Source organism: Perognathus longimembris, chromosome 24 (assembly GCF_023159225.1).
Source record: "Perognathus longimembris pacificus isolate PPM17 chromosome 24, ASM2315922v1, whole genome shotgun sequence".
In the NCBI taxonomy this organism is placed as follows: domain Eukaryota; kingdom Metazoa; phylum Chordata; class Mammalia; order Rodentia; family Heteromyidae; genus Perognathus; species Perognathus longimembris.
Window position 1 is genome coordinate 18,690,020 of NC_063184.1, and position 22,404 is coordinate 18,712,423.

General features: G+C 40.8%; 1 protein-coding gene and 1 long non-coding RNA gene across 3 annotated transcripts in view; one reads left to right on the forward strand and one right to left on the reverse strand.

Moving 5' to 3' along the window:
- Dapp1 (dual adaptor of phosphotyrosine and 3-phosphoinositides 1) overlaps positions 1-22,404 on the reverse strand; it is a 37,615-nt gene that overhangs the window by 6,384 nt on the left and 8,827 nt on the right. For both annotated transcript variants that reach the window (XM_048333484.1, XM_048333483.1), the window contains exons 3-6: positions 18,188-18,321; positions 7,932-8,062; positions 1,936-1,983; positions 279-341 (exon numbers count right to left, since the gene is read on the reverse strand). In XM_048333484.1, coding sequence (XP_048189441.1) covers positions 279-341; positions 1,936-1,983; positions 7,932-8,062; positions 18,188-18,321 — 376 coding nt within the window. The remainder of the gene's footprint in view (positions 1-278; positions 342-1,935; positions 1,984-7,931; positions 8,063-18,187; positions 18,322-22,404) is intronic.
- Positions 6,850-7,649, forward strand: LOC125341438. Its single transcript, XR_007208979.1, has 3 exons — positions 6,850-6,990; positions 7,299-7,300; positions 7,606-7,649. It is a non-coding gene; the product is annotated as an uncharacterized LOC125341438 (long non-coding RNA).

Here is a 22,404-nt window from a genome sequence, read left to right on the forward strand (position 1 = left end):
CTCCTTTGATCTGGGGAGGTAATTTTTTTTAGTATTTTTTATTGTTCTTATAAAGGTGACATACAGAGGGGTTACAGTGACATCGTCAGGTAAAGAGTACATTTCTTTTTGACAATGTCACCCCTTCCCTTTCTCCCAGTTTTTCCCTCCCATCCTCGCCCACAAGTTGTATAGTTCATTTTCAACATAGTGTCTAGTGAGTACCACTGCTGCATCTGTTCACTTTTTGTCCCTGGGGAAGTAATTTTTAAAGGAAAAATTACCACCATGTATCTCACCATTTGGTCTTTGAAGTATTTGAGTTCATTCCTGTGCAACGTGAACCATCTTGTTTTCCAGGTCTGAGGGGAAAAAATAGTAACAACATAAAAGATGTAAATATAGAAATGCAATGTTTGAACTAGATGATGTATTTCATTAGAAATTAAATAAAATAAGCCTTAAGATAATCTAGTGTATCATTTCTGACAAGGAAAAATTTCAAAATATCTACAAACATTAAAATTATTCCATGATTAAACAAGCTCATAATAGAGATATCATTAGATAAGCAAAGAGAAGTAGCATATCACCCAAATTCTATTTTATTAACTTTATAATAATAAAGTTGAATGTATTTTAAGCATTTAGAGTGAGCTAACATTTATCCTTGGGAAAATATATATATTTCTCTGAAAATTTATGTACATAAAATTTCTATTTACACACACATATGCATACACACAAAGAGCTCATTCTTAGATAATGTCAAACATTATTTTTATTCTATAAACAAGCCAATTGAGGTTCAGAAACCTCAAAACACATGTTATTCTATTCTGGGGATGACAATGCATTAGTTTAAAAAAAAAAGAAAGAGAAACAAGATTTAAGAATAAATATGTGGGCTGGGAATGGGGCTTAGTGGTAGAGTGCTTGCCTAGCATGCACGAAGCCCTGGGTTCAATTCCTCCGCACCATAGCTGGAAGTGGCGCTGTAGCTCAAGAGGAAGAGGGCTAGCCTTGAGCAAAAAGAAGCCAGGGACAGTGCTCAGGCCCTGAGTTCAAGCCCCAGGACTGCCCCCCCCAAAAAAAATAAAGAAAAGAAAAGAATAAATATGCAAGCCGGACACCAGTGGCTCATGCCTGTAATGCTAGCTACTCAGGAAGCTGAGATCTAAGGATGAGGGTTCAAAGCCAGCCTGGGCAGAGAAGTCCAAGAGACTCTTATCTCCAATTAACCATCAGAAGTGACGCTGTGGCTCAAATGGTAGAGCACTAGCCTTGAGCTGAAGAGCTCAGGAACAGCTCCCAAGCCCAGAGTTCAAACCCCAGGATTGGAAAAACAAAAAATATTTTTAAAATGCTAGGAATATGCATATCCCCCATACTCAGAGGACATTGAACTTAATGTTCACATTAGATCGAAACAAGCAAATCCCAAAGAGACAGGTCAAGTACCCTACTCCTAAAGTCGCAGACACATGGCATGAAGAGTCAATGACTTGTTGAAATTAAATAGAAACGCTTTAAAGGTAGAGTCACACAAGGGGAGGGGCAAATGGACACAACAGATTTATGAAATCTGAAACTATATTAACCTTGGGATTTATAACAGTGTCAGTGCTGGTTTTGGCATGCCTTTTGGTAGGCATTATGTACAACTCTGTTTTTGTTTTAAAAGACAAAACAGCAATATACTAGAGTTCACTTACTCTCTGTATCTTCAATTGCTTCCATTAAAGAATTACATATTTTCATGAACATGAACTACTGGCTACTCCCAAGTCATTTTCTAGAATTCTGACTAATTAGTTCTAAGAATGAACTCTTGAAACAAGTAAATATTGTAAAGTGGGTCAAAATGAGTTGGCAGTTAGTTACAAGAAATAGTACAGATGACAAGCAAATCTCCATGACGTGTCTTTTTTCTTTGTGGTTGGCACACTTCCTTACCTTGACCAGGCCTCCCTGCTTGGTGAGGTAGCCTTCCTTTGTGCCCAGCTGAAAAAAGAAAAGAAGCTAGAATAAAGCACAGAACTGTTGCAACACGATGTCTGATTTTGCATCACTAGCATTAGTAGTAATATTTATTAAAGTGCTGAAGATTTAACCCTACCCGTGGCAGACAAACATTTTGCCACTGACCTACATCCTCAGCCCTTCTGTCCCATTTTGGGAAGAATGAGTTTGTCTTTGCTCTCTGACGGATCATCTTTCATTCTTCACTTGGGTACTTAGCACTTTTCCATCTGCCCAGAGAGACTATTTACGGATTGAATTATCTGATGTTTTCCCACAGCAACAGGTAGTGATAAAAAAAGGTTCTCTACTAGCTTGCTAGCAATTTGCAAACAATAAACCACATCAGTCTGCTTATGAAAGGCAGTGCTTGTTAAAGTGCACTGGGCTGGGCTCTGATGGCTCACACCTGTAATGCTACCTAATCAAGTGGCTGAGATCTGTGGATCATGGTTCAAAGCCAGCCCTGGCAGATTTTACCTCCAATTAACCACCAGAAAACTGGAAGTGGTGCTGTAGCTCAAAGTGCTAGAGTGCTAGTCTTGAGCAAAAAAAGAGCTCAGGAACAGCTCCGAAGCCCCAGAGCTCAAGCCCCCAAACTGACAAAAAATAAACTTAAAACACAATAATAATAATAATAACAACAAGGTGCACTACGGGAAACCAGGCAACCTGTATTGTGTGAGGGGTATTTACACATACACACAAACACACATACACATACACACCCATCTGTGATCAATACCCATAGTTAGTGCTCAATACCCACCATAGCCTCTACATTGTATTAAGTGTTGTAAGTGACCTAGAGAAACTCAAAAGTACACAGAAGATGTGCAGGTTTATGCAAATGCTGTGCCATTTGACATTAGGGACTTGGGTATGGGAGGACAGGGGTATTAATATGGAGTATCAGCACCAGCCTTACAAGTTCAGAGGGGTGACTATACATTTAAATTCAAGAAAAGAAGATCTTTTCCTTCAGATCTTCCCTGAGTTTATACTTGGCTAATATGCTTTGTAAAATTTTAAGAGGGAAGAAATAGCTCTGTGGCTCAAAATGGTAGAGTGCTCACCTTAAACGAAAAAGCTTAGGAATCTGAGGATCATGGTTCAAAGCCAACCCTGACAAGGCAGTTCTTTTTTTTTTTTGGCCAGTCCTGGGCCTTGGACTCAGGGTCTGAGCACTGTCCCTGGCTTCTTCCAGCTCAAGGCTAGCACTCTGCCACTTAAGCCACAGCGCCGCTCCTGGCCGCTTTCTGTATATGTGGTGCTGGGGAATCGAACCCAGGGCCTCGTGTATCTGAGGCAGGCACTCTTGCCACTAGGCCATATCCCCAGCCCCTGACAAGGCAGTTCTAAGAGACTTTTATCTCTAATTAACCACTAGAAAACTGGAAGTGGTGCTGTGGCTCAAAGTGGTAGAGTGCTAGGCCTGAGCACAAAGAGCTCAGGAACAGCACCCAGGCCCCAAGTTTTAGCCCCACAAAATAATAATAATAATAATAATAATAATAATTTAAAAGTGAATCTTAGAAGCAGCATTTCTAATCTTTAATCACATAGTCATCTTCCTTCCCATCCGTACACTCTCAATTTCTCCTCCTCTTCCACTGGCTCATATTTTTTTTCTATGAGGTGGATATTTAATAGTGCAAGTTTACTTATACCTGATTTATTCCAAAGAGGTTTGAAGTATAAAGAGGTCATTTCTTTTAACTCACAAATCATTCATTTGCAAGTAAAGACGAGTATGGCTGAGCAGTGAAAGGCCCTGCCTACTCAGAGCCTCTGCTGCCACGTGTTTTAGGTTGGATAATTGACTCAAGTGGTAGGCTTCGTAAGTTCAAACTTCTGCACTTCCACAAAAGAAAATTAGCAGCAATATTTTAGCACACACATCCTTAGCACCTATGATTTAAAATGAACAGCAAGAGCTGGGTGACTAGAAATCCTCAGAAGACTAGGACACCAAGATCAAGAAATTTATAATGTCATAAATTTCTAAGGAAACTGAATTCTAGGATAGCTTGTTCTAATATGACATAGTGTGCTTTATTTGTAAGTAAAAAAAATGAATTAAAACTAGGAAATGCCTGGGCTGAAATCAAGGTTCTTTTTATGGGAGTTTCCAGAGTATTTTTTCCCCTAAGACCAATTCTTCCTACTGAATAAAAAGAGGAACAACTGTACAAGGGATCAAAACAAGAAATATATACAACCATTTTAGCATAAAGTCAGGCATACACCTGTTACTCTCTTCACTACTGAGGCAGAGGCAGAAAGATCAAGAGTTCATACTAGCAGCACTTAGGTAACACCAACCTGTCTTAAAAATAAGAAAAATTCTTATGGCATAAAGGTAAGGATAGGGGCTAGGAATATTGCCTAGTGGTAAAGTGCTCGCCTCGTATACATGAAGCCCTGGGTTCGATTCCTCAGCACCACATATGTAGAAAAAGCCAGAAGTGGCATTGTGGCTCAAGTGGCAGAGTGCTAGCCTTGAGCAAAAAGAAGCCAGGGACAGTGCTCAGGCCCTGACTTCAAGCCCCAGGACTGGCCAAAAACAAAACAAAACAAAAGTAATGATAAACTCCCAGATGTTCATTTAGATAATATTAAGAAATATTAGTGAGTTTAATTTATTTTACTGTTCTCAAAATTAAATTCACTGAGTTGAGCTTAGGCATTATATTAAAATGGCCAAATTACCATTTGGGGTTTCCATAAAAATAGAATAAGAGTAAATTTTTAGATAAAAGACCTTCATAGAATTAGGCACTAAGGGCTAGGAATGTGGCTTAGTGGTAGAGTGCTTGCCTACCATGCATGAAGCCCTGGGTTCGATTCCTCAGTACCACATAAACAGAAAAGGCTGAAAGTGGCTCTGTGGCTCAAGTGGCAGAGTGCTAGCATTGAGCACAGAGTCTTGGCCCTGAGTTCAAGCCTTCAGTCGGACAGGCAAAAAAAAAAAAAAAGGAATTAGGAACTAAAAGCAAGCTAAGGAACAGTGCTACTCAGCCATCTACTTTCTACCCAAATAACATACTATGAGCCTCATATTTTCTATGGTTTTGATAGGTGAGGGCTACATATAGAAGAACTGAGAATCTTAATTCTGTCCAGGATTTAAGAAATGAAGCAATTCGGGCTGGGGATATAGCCTAGTGGCAAGAGTGCCTGCCTCGGATACACGAGGCCCTAGGTTCGATTCCCCAGCACCACATATACAGAAAACGGCCAGAAGCGGCGCTGTGGCTCAAGTGGCAGAGTGCTAGCCTTGAGCAGGAAGAAGCCAGGGACAGTGCTCAGGCCCTGAGTCCAAGGCCCAGGACTGGCCAAAAAAAAAAAAAAAGAAAGAAATGAAGCAATTACACAGTAGATTTACCTTAAAACAAATCCATTATCTGAAACAGTAAACATGTTTGTAAGGGCACCAAGTGCATGCATACAGCTTAAATGTTTAAAAACATACTATTAGCCTACATGGCTGCTTGTTTTAAATGTACTCAGAAGCCTTTGAGTGGAGTGAAACAAGGTAGGGACTGGGTAAGTACTATTCATCAGGGAATTGTTTGTTTTTGTTCTTTTACTGCAGGCTAGAACTCTACAACTTAAGCTGCAGCTCCACTTCTGGCTTTTTAGTGGTTCATTGGAGATAAGACTCTCACGGACTTTCCTGCCTAGGTGGATTTGAACTGCGATTCTCATATCTCAGCCTCCTGGGTAGCCAGGATTACAGGCATGAGCCGCCAGCTCTAAGCTTTGATCATGGCTTCTTGAGGACAGTTTATGCCTAACGGGGTGGAGACCAGTTGGGAAGGTGGTGTCTTCAGTAAGCTGGGCTAGCAGTGGCTGGAACTGGGTATCAGAGCATGAGTTGGGTGTTGGGGTAGAGGCTTAGGATGATGGGTAGCAGGAATAGCAACTGTAAATTGCTTACATTCAACCAGTGATTATATATATATATATATATATATACACATATATATATATATATTCATTGAGAATAGTCGAATCCATAATCCCCACTGTTGGTATTTATCAAAATGGAAAGCTAAAATGGCTTGCATGGATTTTGCATGAGCACACAGAGGATTGAATAGATGGATGAGCTATTTCCCCATGGTAACATGATTCCTCCCTTTCAGTGACATCTCTGCTCAAATGTTTCCTCAGAGATTCCTCTCTCACTTCCCTTCTCTCCCTTACCCTACCTTTCCCTTTATTTTTACTCCTTGGTCTTAAAATACTAGGTGGATTACTCTCTTTGACTCCTCACTAGAACTGACGTTCTAAAAGGGGAGGGCCTTTGCTTAATTTCCTACCAAATTCTAGTGCTTAGTGCTGAGGGCATGGTAGATATTTACAAATTATTATTTAACAAGTAAATTACTTGAATTTAATCTTATCCCAGGAATCCAATGACCTGTTGATTTCCAGAAATACATAGTAATGTCTTCAAATGCTGTTTTTCTAAAGATGCTCAATAGTTTTATACAACATTTCTCTTTCTAGACAATGGGTCATCATTTTTTTTTTGGTTGCAAGTAAGTTCTTTTTCCTATAAATATCCATGAATTCTCTTCCTCTGGTGACAGTGCTTACACAAGAACTCCAGGCTCCAAGAGAAAGAAGACCGCTTCCCAAGAACTCTCAGTGCATGGTGTGGCTATTTGGGAAAATGAGTGGAAGCTGCCTTCCCTATGCTTAGTGCTAGAGTGCTTGCCTCGCATGCATAAAGCTCTGGGTTCGATTCCTTAGCACCACATACACAGAAAAAGCCAAAAGTGGCTCTGTGGCTCAAGTGGCAGAGTGCTAGCCTTGAGCATAAAGAAGCAAGGGACAGTGCTCAGGCCCTGGGTTCAAGCCCCAGGACTGGCAATAAAAATAAAACAAAAACTGTTTAGTCATCTGGGTGAAAACATCTACCACTATTCTACCTTTAACTTGCTTAGCCATTTAAAGACAGATTGAAGTGTCATTTTTGTTGCAGAGCTTCTTGAGTAGGGAAACATGGTAGGAAATGTTGGGGGGAAGAGAGCTGACTCCATCTTGATTATTAGGTCAACCTGATCCCAAAATTCTGCTTCTGTAAATTGCTTGCTTAACTTGTTATTTGCTCTACCCCCTGCGTCAAGCCCCTACATCTGTGCTACCTTTATAAACCCCAATTTGAGGACTGCTCGGGGTCACGGTGGCAGCTCCTGAGTCTGTGCTGCGTCCCTGGCCCGGCGGTTTGCTTTTTGCTTCCCCCAATAAATCCATAAATCTTTTAGCTTGAGTCTGTCTCTGAGTGGTGGACTCTTGGAGGGACGGTGAATCTCCTCCCTTGAACCTCATAACATTTCTTAACCCCGTAACAATTTTCTAAGTTTTTTTTTTTTTTTTTTTTTTTTTTGGCCAGTCCTGGGCCTTGGACTCAGGGCCTGAGCACTGTCCCTGGCTTCTTCCCGCTCAAGGCTAGCACTCTGCCACTTGAGCCACAGCGCCGCTTCTGGCCGTTTTCTGTATATGTGGTGCTGGGGAATCGAACCTAGGGCCTCGTGTATCCGAGGCAGGCACTCTTGCCACTAGGCTATATCCCCAGCCCAATTTTCTAAGTTTTATCACTAAACTCTGTGTGTGTGTGTGTGTGTGTGTGTGTGTGTGTGTGTGTGTGTGTGTGTCTTTATGCTGCTGAGAATTGAACCCAGGGCCTTCGGCATGCTAGGCAAATACTCAACCACCAAGCCACCTTTTCCAACCCATGCACTGTACTATTCTTCGGATTTAGTCTATACCAGAGCAACAAGATTGTAGCTTTCAGGTACTGTCCTTTCCAAATTTTATAACCCAAGTCCGAATTTTTATGCTCACAGGTGGACTTGTACCCTGCTGTGCTTGGTGGCTTTCAGACCGTGTTTTTGATCAGATCAGTGGTTGCTTACAGAAGGCGCGGTGGGCACGAGGTCGCTTTCGCTCCTCCCTGTCTGCATGGCTGTGTGAACCCGCACCGATTCGTAGATGGAAGGTTCTTCCACTCTTCTTGGATAGGGATGTTTCAGAACAATCAGAGTACCTGAATCAAGATGAGAGAATAAACATAATCACATAGGGGCCCTGGAAGGAAGATCTGGATGTTCCCTAGCCACTGTTTTTCATATATACATTTATTCATATTGTTAACATTCACAAGCTACCAAAGACACACTAGACGCTTAAGCTGGGCACTGAAACATAAGCTGAAACAGACCATTGTTGGCCCCCTGCTGATGGAGATAGTCATTCAAATGAGCAGGGCGATGAGGACAGTGGTAGCGATGTGAGCCAAGCAGGACAAGGGCATCTGAGAGCCACAGAAGTGTCTTTTTTTGTGGAATATTCAGGAACATTTTCATAGAGGCAGTTGCTATTAGGTATAAACCTTGAGCAATAATGAAGGTGGGCTTTATAAAAAGCATTGAAAATAAATCTACACTAATGCCTGGACACACAAAGACCTATTCCATTTCCTTATTTCTTACCAGTTCCGGAATAAACTTGTGATGGACCACGGCATCTTAAAAAGTAGATTCATGTCCCCCCCCACCCCCCACTAAACTTAACTAAGTGGAGCCTTTGCTTTTATTAAGTGGGAAGATCACAGACAGGCTCATCTACAAAGATCTCCACATCCATCTGCAGAAAGGGACCTGGCAGATAAGGGGTTCAGCCCAAGAGACTGTGCCCTGAGGCTAGGGAACTTCATTCAGAGGCTTAGAGAATGTCTGACTAGACACTTCCCCTTCTGCAACTTTCCCCTAAAGAATTAGTCAATCAGAAACTAGAAACCTTGGCTACAGAATCAAAACTAAAGATTTTTTTCTTCCTTGTGTTGACTGCCTGTTTTTAATTTCACCATCTTTTCTATGGCAAGTGTAATCAAGATTTTACTGGACAGTGAAGGAAATGGAAAGAATTCAGCCATTCACTAATACAACACCTATTTTTATGTCGCCCTGTTGTGTTTCAGCTCTAGGACTATTACAGCTTGCATTCCAAATTAGAGACCAGAAAAGCAATGGGGGAAAAATGCATGAACAAAATAGGGGGAATGGATGGCGAGTTGAAAGGGCAGGGTGGAGCAAGGGTAATATTTTCCTCAAGTAGTCATCTTTGAAAAGATGATTTGAAAGCTTGTAGAAAGTATTGACCTTGAATCAAGGTAAGAGAGAAAGAAAAATACCTTATTATTAGGAACTCCTAATACAGATGTTTGATGCACACGTACACATCATTTTATACTGTTAGTGTATGTACAGTGTCTCATTGTGAAAACTGACCTGTGCTTTCAGATATGCAGGCCCAGGTCCTGTACAGACATAAAAGAAGCTATGTTGCTAAAAGCCAGATGAGGTTGGAATGAGAAGGGTGGGACTCTCCCCTGTGTGGATCAGTAGCACTGATCTCACAATAAAAGGGGCTTGGCCATTCTCAGAGGCCTCAGCCCGGCTCTTGCACATTGTCTGTGATCTCCTGTCAGTGCAGCCCTTCCTGAGAACACATCCAGTGACAGTTTCACAGTCAGAATGAAAACAGTGACATGTAAATCAGGAGCAGCCGTTGAGCAGGCTCAGGGGCTCAGCAAACACCATTGCAGTTGCTGTGTGGTCCAGGGCTGGCTCTGCCAGAGAGAAAGCCCTCCCTGCCCTGTGTTGTGCTGGCCACTTCCCCTGATGTTATAGAAAGATCCCTGGACACAGGGAGAGAGATTCATGGGCTGCTACCATAGCCCCTCAATACCTGTTGAACTTGGACAAACTTCTGCTCTTCTTCTGACTGAAAATACCTATTCTTCCTTCACAAGGTTGTTTTAAGATTTAAAAATGTTTGTGAAACAACTAAGAAAGTGGTTGATGTTATTGTTGTTTGATAGAGACCATTTTCAATCCCTTAAATGAAATCCCAATAATCGCATCTTGGGAAACATGGATTTTTAGGTTCCATGAAAAAAAAGGACCTAAGCTAGGAGCTGCTGGCTCATGCCTGTAAATCCTAGCTATATAGAAGGCTGAGATCTGAGATTGAGGTTCAAAGCCAGCCCAGGCAAGAAATTCTGTAAGATTCTTATCTCCAATTACAACCAAAAATTCAGAAGTGAGGTGTGGCTGAGTGGTAGAATGCTAGCTTTGGGCAAAAAAAGGAAAGCAAGAGAACAAGGCCTTGAGTTCAAATGCCAGTTCTCTCTACACACACACACACACACACACACACACACACACACACACACACACACACACACAGCTATAGCAATTCTATTGGTAATCACTGACTATATTCCAAGATAAATTAATGTCCCTTGAACATTTCCACCATAGAGGAGAGAGGGCTAGAGCCTAAGACTCAAAACTGCACATACACAGCTTCTAAAGGGAAGCTTTAGTTTACATATTTGTTTTATGCAGTAAAATTTGGGCTTACATTACACATCCATAAGATGGACTAGAAACTATTTCAGAGCAAGAATTATTCATCCTTCTATATTACTTATTGATGACTAATAACATCTATCTCACTATTGACACTCAATATATTCTTATCAAATTACAATAAGATCATATCATTTGTGTTCATTGCTGCCTTCAGGTTCAGAAAGCAAATTTTCTGGCTGACATGATTGATTCCTCTATCCGCTTTTATCAGCTGAAGTGGCTTTCTAGGGGCTTCTACAGGAATAGTCAAAATCTTTCTCGTTCCTTCTTTGCTCCTTTCTTTACAAATAAACATTAGCCCAGGTTTGCTTATACCTAAAGGGGCTTTCCAATTCCAATTCTAGTCTCTCAAGGACAGAAATGCTAAGGGAGAGGAAGAAAACCAGTTAGCCAAGGCAGGAAAAGATTCTGTTCAAATATCCAAGTCAAGATGGGCTCATTATTTTTGGTGCGGTCTCTTGATTCTACCATTTATATGAATCCACTATGGCACCTGCTCAAAATCTAAGGACGCTACAAATACATGACTTACACATTCACCTTTCCTTAAACTAGCACTTCTTGACATGCTAATATACTTTGAACTCTGGCCTTCCAATCAGATGGAATTATTCACCACCAGTGAGCCTTGTTAAACAGCAATGGTCAGGAAGGGAGATGTCTCCCTACAAAAAAATCATTCTAAATATTTCATGTGCTTAGTGCATCTCAATCTTTGCAACACAACATGAAGTAGGAACTATTTTTAAAGGATGATGAAGCTAGAGCTTGGAGGGGTTTATAGAACTTCCTAGAGGACGAAGAGTTAGCAAATGACAGAGGCTCGAGTTGAACAAGGAATTCAGGTGCTAATGCATTACTCTAGAGCCTACACTCCCCACACATCTATGGCAAATAGATATGGCACATGTTTGTACTCACAGTAGACAAGACTTCACATGTGCAAATCAGTTAGAAGAAATGGTAGATTCTTTATTTGTTTTGTTTTTGTTGCCAGTCCTGGGGCTTGGACTCAGGGCCTGAGCACTGTCCCTGGCTTCGTTTTGCTCAAGGCTAGCATTCTACAACTTGAGCCACCACACCACTTCTGGCTTTTTCTATATATGTGGTGCTGAGGAATCGAACCCAGGGCTTCATGTATAGGAGGACTGCATTTTTACCACTAGGCCATATTCCCAGACTCAAATGGTAGATTCTTGAAGAGGAAAGGAGATGAGAGTTTTTGCCTCTTCTCACCAGGACTCAGTTTCTTTACTGGTAAAGGAGAAATTAAATGGCCCTAATGCTAACACCCTGCAAATCTCACTAAACATACAGGCTCAAGTGAGGAGAAAGAGCATTAGGAAGCTTTTTGTTTAGTTTGTTTTGTTTTGCCAGTCCTGGAGCTTGGGACTCGAGGCCTGAGCACTGTCCCTGGCTTCTTTTTGATCAAGGCTAGCACTCTACCACTTGAGCCACAGCGCCATTTCCGGCTTTTTCTATATATGCGGTGCTGAGGAATCGAACCCAGGGCTTCATGTATATGAGGCGAGCACTTTACCATTAGGCCATATTCCCAGCCCCCATTAGGAAACTTGGTAAGCAAAGATGTGCCCTGCTTATAGCAAATGCACCGTATATACTTGAAATGCTTTCTTGCCGGTATCCTTTTTCCTCTGCCTCCCACTTCCCTGTCTGTGCTCTTGCTCTCTCAGACTTTAACTGTTACTTTGCCTTATTGTATAGTTCCATAGGCTGTCTGAGGTCCTTTCTGGAGAGATTTAGCTAACTTTGGCTTAGGTTCTTGGTGAATATTTTCTGGTCAACCTTACTGTTTTAAGATTTAAACCAGAGTAAGCCATAGGACTATCCTATGTAAATCTTACAGTGTGGCACATCCCGTGACTGGGAAGGTCCTCAGCAAATGCCTGGAAGCCCTACTGAGCTGTGACAGAACCGCACTGCAAGGTGCATGGATAGAGCCTGAGCCTGAGCCTCAATGGGCGTAGACTTCCATCTCACCTTAGAAGTTGAGGGGGTGGATAACCGAGAGCGGGTATCTGAAGCCCTCCCAGTTTTTATTTCCTCATCTGCAAATGAGAACACTCTACTTGTTGTTATGGGTAAGAGAAAAGATGAATTTGATATACAAAAATGTTCAACAGATGGCCCAGGACTTAGTAAACACCCATGAATGTTGGTTTTACCCACTTCCTTGCCTATTTTTTTTCCTTTGCAAATTCATTTTATCTACAACTAAAATAAAACAAAGTAAAATAACAACAAAGAGGTATTAATTTTTGGCTACCCTAAACTGAAGAAGTGATTATTGTTTGTGGTTTGGCAAACTTCCAAGTCGTCACTAGTTCTTTGCAGAAGTAGCACACAATTCTTAAAATCAATTTGAACTTCATTAGTTTAAAATGCCACCTGGGCAAAGTGGTTGGTGTCATGAAATGAAATAATAGTTCTAACTATTGTCAAATGGTTGGGAATTTCCAATTCAAAACAAAAAGAGAAGTGGAAATTTGACATTTATGAAAGAATCAGATAGATTCTTAAATCCAAGAACCAACCACTATAAAAGGTAGTTATGAACACAGCTCTTGACTTGTGCTATATATATATTTTTTTTTTGGCCAGTCCTGGGGACTGGACTCTGGGCCTGAGCACTGTCCCTGGCTTCTTTTTGCTCAAGGCCAGCACTCTGCCACTGAGCCACAGCGCCACTTCTGGCTATTTTCTGTATATGTGGTGCTGGGGAATCGAACCCAGGGCCTCATGTATATGAGGCAGGCACTCTTGCCACTAGGCCATATCCCCAGCTCCGACTTGTGCTATATTTTCTTCTGTGGACTACAAGGTGGTTAAAATCAGTATACAGTATAAAAAACTGTACATGACCATTTCATTTTAAAAGACTTAAGATGTGAACAAAGGGTAATTATTACTCTGTTTTGTCTACATTTAATCATAAAGATAATTGTTGTTTTCATTTTAGGTCCAGTAGGAAAAAAGTCATTAATGAACCAAAAACTTTTATACGAGGAAAACAGTTCTCAACTATCCAAATCTGCTGAGCATAGATTAGAAGTCATAGATATGAAGATAAGTTTTGTACAATATCTTATTATTACAAATGACAGGCAAACTCTGACTTTAATCTTCAGTGAGCATATATGCCTTTGGCAGTTAGAATACAGGAATTTTCTAGTGGAGCTGTTGATACACAGCCCACAATTCACTGATGACAATGGCGTACCCACCATGAGACTGTGGAAATGACTAGTGTTTATGCTCTCATGTTCTGAAATATAATCAAGAGACAAAACTGACAAAATCTTTCTCCCTGAGGAGTTTACATACTAATGTGGGAAGAAAGGTATTTTTTTAAATAAATGAATTTTACAGTACATGTGTGTATAACAAAGGGATGCATAGATTACATGCTTGGGAAATGAATGGGTTTGGTGGATTAGAAGTGTCTTAAGAGTGCTAAATGTTATGGAGAACTTCGAGTGAGCATAAATTTCAATGATGCTTATAACAAAAGCAAGGGAAAAACTACAACAATAGAACCCTTAAAGTTGGCAGAAGAATAAATCCAGTTTAGGAAACCTTAGATTAGAAAACAGACATCCTCTCAATTTAAAGAGTAGAAAACAGGAAATGAAGAGGGAACCACCACTTAAAAATATTATTCATTCCTTTCATAGTTGCTTTTGCTTCTCTTGAAAGCAACTTCCTTATGGCCCCAAACCAACGATTCAAGCAAAAGCAGGAGGTTTGGGTTATTTGAGTATGGCTCTATTGTCTTCAGAGCTCGCGCTATGCCTGCCAGGAGGTGAAAGTTTCTCTTTAATAAAGGGAACTCCGGGAACTGCAGAGCGAGTCAGCTGGGCTGGCTTGCCGGCATGGTCAGATACCTTCTGTCAAAGTCTTCATTCAGGGAACCCGGAGGAAAGTGCTGGGCCAGGGCCCCATCCCCTTGTGGTCAAATGCTTTTCCTGGTGATTTCAATCAAATATACTACTGAAGCAGAAATTGTACCTCATTTTATAGTGCAAAAGAAAGAAATCCACAGAGGAGTAACCTCCTGACCACTAGGAGCTGATATCAGGAGTGGATTGTTTGTTATTTTTGGCCAGTCCTGGGGCTTGAACTTAAAGCCCTGGGCTGTCCCTGATCCTCTTTGTGCTCAAGGCCAGTGTACTACCACTTGTACCACTTCCAGCTTTTTCTGAGTAGTTTATTGGAGATAAACGTCTGATGGACAGGAGTAGATTCTTAAATAAAAGAAGAAAAGATCTGTTTTTAGACTTTGACCTTCCAGTTTCCAGAATTCACCATTCTTCATAGGGAACAGTGGTGACTGTGACTTCTGAGGACCTTCAGGGTGTGAAAGTCCTTGTGACTAAAGCACACTTATCTTGTTTCCTGGGGCCTTCAATTCCACAGGAGGCAGATTAGAATACTCATTTGTCATGAGTTTTGCCCTGGTCCCCAGACTCAGCATCTTGTCTTCATCTGGCGGGTCAGATGAGAGGGATAGAGTTACCAGAATCTCCCTCAAGGGCTTAAAGCCAGCAAGTCAAGTACATATCCATCAGCACTAAGAGCTGGAAGCAAGAATTCAATTAACAGCAAATTCTTCATTAGCTAATGAATAAAACAGAGGAAAGGCAGTGGGAATAGCAACCTTACTTTCCTGAGTTTCACTATAATAATATAGTATAGCAGTATTCGTGTATTGCAAGTTTTAGCTTAGGAGAAACTACTATAGGAATCCTAGTTAGAAAGTCATATGGTGGGGCTGGGGATATGGCCTAGTGGCAAGAGCGCTTGCCTCATATACTTGAAGCCCTGGGTTCGATTCCCCAGCACCACATATACAGAAAATGGCCAGAAGTGGCGCTGTGACTCAAGTGGCAGAGTGCTAGCCTTGAGCAAAAAGAAGCCAGGGACAGTGCTCAGGCCCTGAGTCCAAGCCCCAGGACTGGCAAAAAAAAAAAAATAATAATAATAATAAATAAATAAATATTGACAGAGTGCTAGTCTTGAGCAAAAAGAAGCTAGGGACAGTGCTCAGGCCCTGAGTCCAAGCCCCAGGACTGGCCAAAAAAAAAAAAAAAAAAAAAAAAGAAAGTCATATGGTTCTTAAGTCATGAGCTTCCTTGAGTCAGAATAATTTAGTCGAAATAATAATATATTCAAAGTTTTTATATGGAAGATGAGCACTGTCCCAAGTGCAGATTCTTTACTTTGGAGCAGCTTATGTGGTTCTTTGCTGAGTGAATGAATGGGTGGGAAAAGCTCAATCAGAAAACATTTACTCAACTGCAAAGTGCTTTGAAATCTGCCAGTACATCCTTTCAATTTAGAGAAGGTCCAGGAAGGATCATAGAGAATGATAAAGAGTACGGAAAATAGTCTAGGAATAGTGTTTAAAAGAAAGCTTTGCTTGGAGAGAAGAGAATGACAGAAAGGTAACTACAGTGTTGTTTCAGGCTTCCAAGTTGTACTCATCCATCCATCCATCCATCCATCCATCCATCCATCCATCCATCCATCCACTCAAAGAACCTGCCCTGGGTTCAGGCTCTGGCAGATATGGAGAAGAATGAATAGAAGTAGTCAAAACAAAACTCTTGGTTAAAAAAATCCTCTCTCCACTTTCAGTGACTGACAACTAAATAAAATCAATTGTAGGGTTGGACACAAGTAGTAAGTCCACCTGTGCAAATGTCTGCGAAGCCAAAATGTTTACCAAAGCCAGGGTAGCAATGGAAATAAACACCTCCCCATTGGACATTCATTTCTAAGAACAACTGTGGGGTTAAATGGTAAAGTTTTAGGGAGGACTGGGAGACTTTCAACCGGAATAGAAAAGATCATAGCTGAGAACATTCTACCACAAACTTAGTGATGTCTGTATTAAGAGAACCAACTGTGTCATGGTTTCTATAGTGTTGTTTTTTAAATCGTATTCAACACTGCAGGATTCTGATTAGGGTCTATCTAAGCCACAGAAGCAACAGCAAAGGCAGATGCTGGTTCTGGCATCTCTTGCCTCCACAGTGATTAGCAGAAAGGCCACTGCCAAGTTTACCAGGAAAACAAGTTTATACAAGTTCATGGTAACAGGCTGTACTTTAAGTCTTAAGTTTCTCTGTGCTAGAGGTTCTTGGAATTTCCAAGCCTTTGATGCACTGAGATTTATTTCTCACCATTTAGGACAAAACAAGTTATCATTCTGTACCACAAATATAGAAGTGACCCTGTTATGATTTTGTTTATACAGACAAGAGGGACAATGTGTGCTATAGTTTGGATTTAGTAGTCCCTGAAAGGCATATGAGGTAAAAGCTTGTTCTCCAGTGAGGCCCTCTGAGGAGAGGAAGAGCATTAGCAAATATGGCTTAGTGAAAAGAACCTAGGTTTTGGGAGGCTTGCCCTTGAAGGCAATATTGTGACCTTGTTTCCTCCTCTTCCTCTCCGTTTCTCTGGCTGCCATCAGGTGAGCAGCTTAATCTGCCTCAGGCTCCCTGCTGTGACCGCCACAGGGCCAAGCAATCCTAGAAGAGTCAGCTCTTCTGTGGCTTTGAGCCAAATAAAATGTTCCTCCTTGAAAGTTAGTTTCTGGTCATTTGTTACAGTGATGCAAAGCTGACAAAGAAAATGGATTCTTCATCTTACTATTATTATTATTCAACATGAAGTTTCTGGTACGACTCCTAATTTTTCCAGCCATATCTAAGTCCAGTTGGAAACTAAAAAGAAATCAAGGCAATATAAACATAATTTTATCACTCAAGAGGATACTTTCTAGTCAATATTTTCTAGTTAAGTTCAATCTTTTCTGTAGACATTTAAGTGTAAACTTAATTTTTTTAATTTCAAAATTATATTCCATAGGTATAAGCTACATATAAGTGATTCATATCTGCCATGGTAAGGAAGCAAAATGTCTTTACTTACTCTTGTCTTTCTTTTGTTTAATGTATATATTATAAAATAGATTATTTAAAGAAATTAAGTGTATTCAATCAATACATTAAATAATATGGTTTGAGTAAATATTTTGTACAAAGTGCATTGTTTCTTCCTAAAGATAATGCTGAGATGCTAATATATACTGCTGGAGCAAATGAAACAATAGGAAAATTATTTATAAATATATCAAATTGCAAATTATATTAACAAAATTCAATAGAAGTGACACCTAAGAAATTAATTGAAACAATCCTTGATTCTCCATACTGAAACATTATCTCACAAGTCAAGTAACTCTTTATAGTAGATACAATGGTTCAAATATTTTTTTTCTCTTTCAACTCTCATGTTGAAAGGCTGGAGCCAGTATTGTGCAAGTAATAGAACATTTGCTTAGAAAACATGAGGCCCTTAGTTCAAATCCCAGAGCTGCCCAAAACCTCATCCTGAAATGTAATCTCCATTGTGAAATATTCTGAGGAGGAATCAGACGGGGCCTTTTAGAGATAATTAGGGCCTCATGAATACATTAATTTTGTGGGCTTAATGGGTTAATGGACTACTTGGGAAATGAGTTTGCTATAAAAGCTCTTTTGGCTACATCTCTTACCATGTGGTGCTTTTTGGCAAGACCCAATCCAAGCAAATGTGGATGCCATACTCAGACTCTCCGAACCATGAGCTATATAACCTTCTTTTAGAATGAATCAACCAGCCAGACATTCAGTTACATGAACAGAAAATAGACTAAGGCAGCTTACCTGTCTCACTTCCAACCAAAGGCTCATTTGCAAAATGTTTGACAAAATCTTTTATAGATGAGTATTCATTAAAGCCAAACTTAAATGAATATCCAGTATATTCAACATGGAAGTGTTTGACTGAGTCTTTGGCTCTATAAGGGAAAAAAGAAGTGTTAAATGTTATTTAACAAATTAATATCTTCTTTTTGAAAGAGCATCACTAATGGCAAAGCATGAGCCTTTCAATTTCTCTCTCTACTGAAAGGCCAGGGAACAACTTTTTCTACTGTTTTCAGGTTTGGTGAAATTGTCTTTGAACCCTCTTGCAGGACATGAGTTTATGAAGCGCAGCAAACAGATATAAATGGCATGCACCAACCTATCTATCTTCCCCTCTGTACTTCATGCTCTTCCCTGACTTGTTTGGGAATTAGAATTTTGCTCTGTCAGTTACAGGAGCCCAGATCTTTTCCTCTCTTCTCTGTTTTAGTGCCTACTAAATAAAATACCAAATTTCTTATGTTGCTCTTCTCCTATTTCATTTTTGTTTGTTTTTGTGCTGGTGCTGGGGCTTGAACACAGGGTCTCAAACTCTGGCTCAACTTTATGTTCAAGTCTACCACTCAACCACTTGAGCCATACTTCCTCTTCTGACATTTTATTGGCTAGGTGAAGATAGTCTCTTGTCTGCCTGGGCTTGCTTTGAACCAAGGTCTTCACATCTTAGCCTCCTGAGTAGCTAGGATTATAGGTAGAAGCCACTGATCCTGCTTTCTTTTTCTTTTTATATATATATATATATTTATTATCAAACTGAATTACAGAGAGATTACTGTTTCATGCATTGTATACATTTCTTGTACTGTTTGTTACCTCGTCCTTCATTCCCCCTCTCCCCCATCCTGCTTTCTACTTCATGTTTTGAAATGAGGTAGAATATAAAATTAACTATCTCTCTGTACTTTCCCATCATAACTTCCTAGCCCCCACATTCCACTCCACAACCCATCTTACTATGTTAACTTGCATCAGAATCACCTATCCGGACTGGAGCGGAGGATTTATGTTCTAACATGTCCTCAGTTGATGTTGCTGGTCTAGGGAGCATATACCTAGGGAGCATTTCTGCCCTGGACCTACTATTGTCTCCAGAACTTCTTCCTCCTACTGTTCCTTTCATATGCAATGTCTCCCTCCTCATCTCTGCTGGGACAAATACCAGCTACTTACCCACCATGACTTTAAATACCTCTTCCTCCTTAAGCTGAGTGGTTTTCCTCTTCTGAACTACCCCCAACATTTCTTTTATGTTATCTACTATGCTCTGCTTTCTAGTAATTTTGAGGTGTTATTGGCCCTTTGAGACTGTACTTCCTGAAAATAAAGTCTTTACACCTTCCTCAATACTTATTCATGTGAGTGATGCAGAGGGAATGTTTGAAATATTTAATCTTAAAGGAATGAATGAATAATTGAGTACATATGATTAGCTTCCTGAACTGGCCTATGGCTTATGCCACTTCCGGTAGGTTTTGAAATAGAATTCTTAAGTACATACAATGGGAAGCAACCATTCATATTTTCATGTTTCATAGAGATGAAATACATATGCCACTGATTCACAGGGAGTTTATTCCCTAACCATTGAGATGAGACATGTATACATGAAAAGTTCATTAAAATACTTGATCCAATAATTCCACATTGTGACTTTTGCACCATCCACTTAACAAAGCACTTGCAGCCTAATCATCTGACAGACTTTCAACAGTGCTGCTGTCAGTCAGAGAAAACAAAGGTCTGACTGCCACTCAACTCAAGCCCTATCTTGGATGAGTGAATGTTCCATAATTATTACTTTGAACGTGGATAAACAAAATGTGGATACATGAAAAATATTTGTGGTTTTTTTTCCTTTTGAACTCCCTGATTTTCTCCATCATTGACTACTTTCCCTCTCCTTTTCAAGCAGGCCTGTAGATCCATTGAGGGCAATGAAAGGGGCAGCAGAGCATTCTGGGATGGGGTACACACACCATGCTCCAATTTTTCAGTCAAAGCCTATGCTAGATAAAGTTAGCAGGGGACTTTACAGAACACCAAGCTCCTAAAATGATTTATCTTAATATAGGAAAATTACATGTGTAGGCCTGCCCTTACCACATGAACTCTGTGAAACAGGGAATTTTCCTTGTTCACAGAAAAAGACATCAAAGAGGTGTGCTTTGGCTGGATTTGAAGATAGCAACCACCAGGGCATTAACTACCTATGGAGGCCTTGTGCCAGGGGACTGCAGTGGTCTCATGGGGTGTCATGGTCTCTGGATGCCAGTTGAAAGGGGCCTCAGTTATTCAGCAACAACAAGGGAATGAAGAAAAAAGCAAGACATGAAGAAGACGGTCCTGAGCTCCTCTCAGCCAACATCTTGATGCCAGCCTGGCAGGATTCTAATTGAATCTGCACTGGGTCTGGATTTCACAGAAACTGGGAAATGATCAACGTATCCTCTTTGAAGCTAGTAGGTGCTTTTGGTGATTTATTATGCATCACAGAAAACATTCAGGAGGCTCTAAAGACCCAAAGAGAAGCTAAGCATGTATTTATGCCTTGGCTTTTGAGCTTATTGAAGCTTGTCACCAATTATCCAGAGAGCTATTTTCTTAAGTAGTCTTGTTGCTCTTTCATTGAGAGAAGAGATTAAAACAAAAACACAAACCACCAAAAGCTGTGGCTGATTTGGATGGAAAGAAGGCTTAAGACAGCAGAAGGAGGTCCTGCCATTGGGTGACTGACAAAGAGGCAGTAGCCATGTCATGGAGGACAGTACAGAAAAACTTTCTCATGCCAGCTCATTTTGAGAAAGTATAATGTGAGGAAAAACTGACTTCCTTCCAGGGGTACATGGAGGTGTTATTGGGATAGTCATACACTGGCAGTTGGAGTTAAATGGTAAATGACAGAGAGGGATTTGTTGAAGCTTCATATCCCCAGCGTAATACTTGGAGAATTGCCTGAAGACTCAAGGGACTTGCTGCATATGCATCAAAGTCAGAGCGACAGAGGCCAATGAGAACCAGCCACCTCCCCCGAGGACATAAGCTGGGTTGGTTCTCCTGGGTCTGGGATGCTAGTTGAGGAAGAGGCTGCTAGAAGAAACTCAGAAAGGACTTGACAGTCATTACATGGTTATGTGTACCTGGTATAGACTAGTTAACTTTCTTACCAGAAAACTAAGCCTCAAAAAAGAAAGAGAGTGTAGGGCACTGGTGGGTCACACCTTGTCATCCTAGCTACTCAGGAGACTGAGATCTGAGGACCACAGTCAAAACAGAAAACCAGAAGTGGCCCTGTGACTAAGAGACAGAGTGCTAACCTTGAGCAAAACAGCTCAGGGACAGCACCCAGGCCCTGAGTTTAAGCCCCACAACTAACAAAAACAAAGCCAATTTATAGGAAATAGAGTACACTACTATAATCAGACTACTAGAGAAATGGATCATGCTTTGAGGCCAGCCCCGGCAAAACTAGAGCAAGATCGTATCTTTAAAACAAAACAAAGCTAGGCATCAGTGGCTACACATCTGCAATCCTAGTTGTTCAGAAGCCTGAGATCTGAGGATCATGGTTTGAAGCCAGCACAGGGATGAAAATTCATAAACCTTATCTCCAATTACCCAGCAAAAAGTTGGAAACGGGCTGGGAATATGGTTTAGTGGTAAAGTGCTCGTCTCGTATCCATGAAGCCCTGGGTTTGATTCTTCAGCACCACATATATAGAAAAAAGCCAGAAGTGGCGCTGTGGCTCAAGTGGCAGAGTGCTAGCCTTGAGCAAAAAGAAGCCAGGGACAGTGCTCAGGCCCTGAGTCCAAGCCCAGGATCAACACACACACACACACACACACACACACACACACACACACACACACACACACACACACACACACAAACAAACAACAAAAAAAACTTTACAAAAGCAAAAAGAATGGGAGCCTGGACCAAGGAGTCAAAGATTCAGAACTTAGCAAGCAGCCAGAGACTACCCTCTCCCTCCTGAAAGTTAAATATCACCCACTTTTGTTTATGTTTGTATAGTCACAAATCATTCTAGTTTCCCAGGTTGGGCAGCAAGGCATAGCCAAAAAGGCACTCACGGGACCAGGTCTCAAGGATTTGAATACTGGTACTATTTCTAGTGTTGATTCATTAGATGTTGGATGGCTCACCTTTTGGTTTT